Consider the following 5854-nt stretch of genomic DNA (forward strand, 5'->3'; position numbering starts at 1 on the left):
ATTCAAAAATAGAGCATCAAAATATTTCATTTTGCAATATGAACATATGTTGTTAGTTCCCTACGAAAGCCAATGATTTTCTATATCTATTGTACAATTCTTATAAGGCAGATGGTAATTACAATGATCTGTTTCCTCGTTATAACAAAATTAGTATATAGTAACATTCTGTGTCAATAATATTTGCATAGTAAATACACACACACACACACACACACACACACATATATATATATATATATATATATATATATATATATATATATATATATATATATATATACACGTATATATGTATGTGTATATATATATATATATATATATATATATATATATATATATATTAAACAGACATACACACACACACACACACACATATATATATATATATATATATATATATATATATATATATATATATATATATATATATATATATAGACATACACACACGTACACGTATATATATATATATATATATATATATATATATATATATAAATAAATATATATATTTATATTTATATACATATATATATATATACACTTTATATATATATATATATATATATATATATATATATATGTATATATATATATCTATATATATATATATATATATATATATATATATATATATATATATATATACTGTATATATATACTGTATATATATATGTGTGTTTATATATATATATATATATATATATATATATATATATATATATATATATATATATATATATATATATATATATACAGTACATATATATACCACAAGGAAAATTACATTACTTAGCGAATCCTGACCAGTTTCATCTGCTTCATTTTATCAAAGATTTATTTTGATACTATTACTGTTCTTGAAATATTTCATTTCAATTGTCATTACTTCTCTTGCAGTCTATTTATTTCCTTATTTCCTTATATCCTTTCCTCAATGAGATATGTTTCTCTGTTGGAGCCCTTGGGCTTATAGCATCCTGTTTTTCCAACTAGCGTTGTAGCTTAGCTAATAATAATAATAATAATAATAATAATAATTCAGATCATAGCTTGACGGATAGCAGTCGACTCACCTGATCGAATAGTTTGGACGGACGATTGAAGCCGGAGTCTCGTCTGTCACCAATAATATATCGGTCTCCCAAAAACTCTCGGAAGAACAGATTTGGGATTTGGCGAGTCATCTCTCTGCGAAGATAAAGACACTTCAATAATTTTATAGTCATATGAGTTCGTGTGTTGTACAAAACAATGGATTCGAATCAGAGTAAGATTCGTATCCTATGTATAAGTATATTTATACTAGTGTATCAGACCCCTGAAATATGACGCCTAAATATTTAGACAGGTATGCAGGCACAGACGCACATACACAGACTAATTAAACCCTTCCCGGCCCCTTTTCCTTTCATAACTACAACACCCTAGTTTTGGGCAGGTTGTGGAAGATTGTTGTTTTCCGATTGGTTACTGTTCAGTGTGACAGGAATATATATATATATATATATATATATATATATATATATATATATATATATATATATATATATACATGGTCTTTATTATATACGAGAAATTAGTAGCATTAAGTCCTGTATTAGAACAGGTGTAATGTTTATATGTTTAAATTTTCCTTCTTTTATACAAAAGGATCGACAGTCTTATTGGAAGAAAAATGTGTACTGTACCAACCGTGTGTAACACAATTGTACATAATTATTTTGTATATATTATGCTTGTATCTGCGCTCTTCCCTCGCACTAAAAAGAACCTGAATGATCATGTCTCCGGTTTTGCTCTGTAATATTGTCTGTCTCTCGAACATGTTATGTCCTGTTGCCTTGAGGTTTTGTATATAAAGGATAGTGTTCCTTAATAAACAACTCAGTTGATTGCTTCCTGCCTTTGAGTTCACAACCCTCTCTCGGCACCGTCACATTGGTGACCCCGGAAGTCGACTCGCTCCCACTGCCTTCCACCCCCACCTCCCTCGCCCCTCCATCGTTGGTACTATGACGGACTCTACTACAGCAGTTGGCGCTGCGGCTGCCCCATTGAAACTTTCACCGCTCGCCAGCGGAGAGGCATTTGCTTGGTTTCAGCGCGCAGAAGTCCAGTTTCGCATCAACGGCATGACTCGCTCAACCACCAAAGCAGATTATGTTCTCGCGGCGATACCCGAGGACACCTTCCCGGAAATATCCGACTGGCTTTGTGAACAAGGAGACACGCCAATAGCGTGTGACGCCCTCAAAACATACCTTCTGCAGCAGTACTCGCCGTCGCCAGCCGCCCGTGTAGCAAAGCTTTTTCAGCTCTCGCAACAACCGTTGGGGGACCAAAGGGCTTCGCTTGCCCTCAAGGAAATGACCAGTATCGCTCGCCTTCAACCTGCCGCAGACGGCTCTCCTCGTGAGGTGAACCTACTTCGTGCACTTTGGATACGCCGTTTACCCGGACCTATACGCGCTGCCATACCCGATGTCGATAGTTTACCCATAAAGGACTTGATGACCAAAGTCGACGCCCTTATGGACAACCCCTTTCACCTCTCAATTGTGGACGTCATTAGCGAATCTCCTGGGCATCACCCTACATCAGACAACGGCCTACAACCCCGCTGCCAATGGAATGGGTGAACGTTTTCATCGCACCCTCAAAGCAGCTTTGATGTCCCGTTGCAAGGATTGCAACTGGTTTACTCAGCTTCCCTGGGTCCTCCTTGGACTAAGGACCACTCCTAAAGACGCCCTCGACGTCTCGGCAGCTGAAATGGTGTATGGCGACCCGTTGGTCGTCCCTGCCGAATTTTTTCCTTCTACAACCTCCTCCAACGATCTCCAGCGCATACGTCACGTCGTGGGAAAATTTACTCCGTGCCGCCAGACTTACAAGCCCCCAGCGAAGCATCACATACCAACGGACTTGCACTCTGCAACGCACGTCTTCCTGCGCAACGACACCAGCAAGCCACCACTTACACGGGCCCTTTCCTTGTGATCAGACGCAGTCCGAAAGCATTCCTCCTAAACATTCGGGGCAAAGAAGACTGGGTCTCCATTGATCGTCTAAAACCTGCTTATCTTCTGCCAGATGACCCGCCTACAGTTCGCCTCTCTAGATCAGGGCGCCCTATTTAACATGTACAGTATGTCATTTTTAGGGGGGGAGCCATGTACCAACCGTGTGTCACACAATTGTACATAATTATTTTGTATATATTATGCTTGTATCTGCGCTCTTCCCTCGCACTAAAAAGAACCTGAATGATCATGTCTCCGGTTTTGCTCTGTAATATTGTCTGTCTCTCGAACATGTTATGTCCTGTTGCCTTGAGGTTTTGTATATAAAGGATAGTGTTCCTTAATAAACAACTCAGTTGATTGCTTCCTGCCTTTGAGTTCACAACCCTCTCTCGGCACCGTCACAGTACCAAATGAACGGAGCCAGTTAATATTTCTCTGTTGATATATTTCCACATAACTGGAATCTTATTTTACCACTGCGGAGGTAAGAATGAAAGAGTAAAGCATAAAATGTGACTTTGGAAATGATTGTTGATACAGACATTTAATAATTACAGCAATAGAAGTCAAGATATGTCTGTAAAAGCGTAAGTTGGGTTTTTGGCCCAACCAGAGGGAGTGGTGCCAATACATTTCTACTTGTTCAAGGGTTTTAACAACAGCGTCTATTTCGTTTTAGTAAAGACAGGATCCAGTGGATTACCAGCTATATAGGTATAGAGAAATAACTACAAAACACTTTAATGTAAAATATATTTCTTGATCGGTGCAACATTTGAAAGGCGATGACATCGTAACGGGGAATCTTCAAACTTAAAATTCTGAAACTCGAACTGCTTGTCAACAGCGCACTAGACAACCGCATACCGCTCACACAGGCCTTCCTTTCACGAAGCCTTTTGTTCAAAATTAATCATCTTCCTCCAAATCACTCCAAAATTTTCCTTCGTCATTCTTTGATCATTTTACAATCGACGAAAAGTTTCTTATCTTCTTTCTTCACAACTCGCGAGGGAATTTTTTTTTTTTACGATATTTTTCTTAACTTTCGCTGCCAATCAGTTGTTCGTCTCTCCCAGCAAAAGAGAATTTTGCTTAAGTAATCACCCGGTCTTTCTTTACTTCTATTTATGTTAATATCTGCTATCTTCGTCTTTGTCAGTAATTAAATAACTTCACTCATTTCTTGTCACTGCTATCCTTTCCAACATATGGTTTCAGTATTCTAACTACAATTATTTACGATATTGTACACATTGGCATTAGTTTTACTTGTTTATAATAATCAACACTGAAGCTCAGTGCCTACTGTTCTTTTTATCAAGCTACACTTTAATCTTCAGTCACACTAAACTTACATTGCTCGCTACTTTGGACTTTAAAAGGCACTTAATATAAAAGGAGACATTTCACTCGTTATTCGTGTATTTCCTTACTCATACCACTCCATGGCGATGAATTCCTCAGTGAAGTTGGTTTACAGGCCGATCATGAATGACAGACGCAAATGATAGTGACATTGGCCTAGCCTGCAGGACAATGCCCTAGAGACTGGCCATATATATATATATATATATATATATATATATATATATATATATATATATATATATGACCAGTGACCAAGCCCCCTCTCCAACCAAGCTAGGACAAGGGAGAACTAGGCAATGGCTGCTGATGACTCAGCAGGTAGACCTATAGGCTCAACCCATAACCCCCAATCATTAGCTCACAAGGATGGTGATGTTGGAGACACTACAAAAAAACTATCGGGCTTGAGCGGTTGCCCCCGGTGTGGATTTTCGAGAGGAGACGGAAAAAAAGTGGATAAGATTCGGCTGTAACAGGTGCTACCACTTGAAGTGTGTTTATAGAGGCAAACATCAGTGATGAAGATGTAACAAGATTGAAATGGATTTGATCGCTCTGTGTAGATAAAGCTATTATGGCCAAGAAAACTATATTGAAAATAGGAGGAGGAATTGAGTATCAAAGACCTCTATAGACGGACATAAGGAGAACATCGCTGAATTAGAACACCGAATTGCGGAACTCACTGCGGACAGGGCACATTCCACACAGACCCTTGATCTCAATGAGAAAGATGATAATCTATCGATGAATATGGAATCAATTAAGTTACACTTCAATCACCGCTGGACCCAAATCGAAAGAAAATGACATAAGCTGACAAAGTTAAGGAAAATAATCTACTAGTAATTAAATCGACTAAAGCATCAGCTAAAATCACTGACAGGAAAAATGCGGTCAAACGTGCACTTAAAACATTCCAATTCTTAATACGAGGTCAACTTCAAACGGATATGTTGTTGTAAAATTTGCTTACGAAAAGATCAGAGAGAAAGCATCAAACAAGATTCAAACCATTGTTGCCGACACCAAGACGAGGAAATTTGGAAAACTAAAACATAAAATAATGATATGCACTGTATACAGTGATGAAGATGAAGTATTCAATGTTTGATTCAAAGAAATCGTTGTCTGGACCATACCCAGAACATAGAGGAGAAAGTAATTCTGGTATTCAAGAAAAGTAGTACAGGTGGAATTACCCACTACTTGTTGAAATGTGATTCTGAAGTTCGGAAGGCTATTCATGATAATGGTGTTGCGATGGGATACTTATAACATTCGTGATGCGTACCATGTGATCACCTACTACCACTGTCAGAGGTATAAACATTCCACCAAAGAATGTAATTCGCAACAGGAAAAATTTATAAACTGCACTGAATTAAGCAAACCAAATTACCACACAGGGAATTCAAGTAATTTCAAAGTTTATGACTTGAAATTGAAAA

General features: G+C 37.4%; 1 protein-coding gene across 1 annotated transcript in view; it reads right to left on the reverse strand.

Annotated features, from left to right (window-relative positions):
• Positions 1-1190, reverse strand: part of LOC137650927 (alpha-crystallin B chain-like) — a 3576-nt gene extending 2386 nt beyond the window's left edge. Inside the window, exon 1 of the mRNA XM_068384070.1 lies at positions 1080-1190. Coding sequence (XP_068240171.1) covers positions 1080-1190 — 111 coding nt within the window. The remainder of the gene's footprint in view (positions 1-1079) is intronic.
• Between the last annotated feature and the right edge of the window lie 4664 nt (positions 1191-5854).

Source organism: Palaemon carinicauda, chromosome 12 (assembly GCF_036898095.1).
Source record: "Palaemon carinicauda isolate YSFRI2023 chromosome 12, ASM3689809v2, whole genome shotgun sequence".
Classification (NCBI taxonomy): domain Eukaryota; kingdom Metazoa; phylum Arthropoda; class Malacostraca; order Decapoda; family Palaemonidae; genus Palaemon; species Palaemon carinicauda.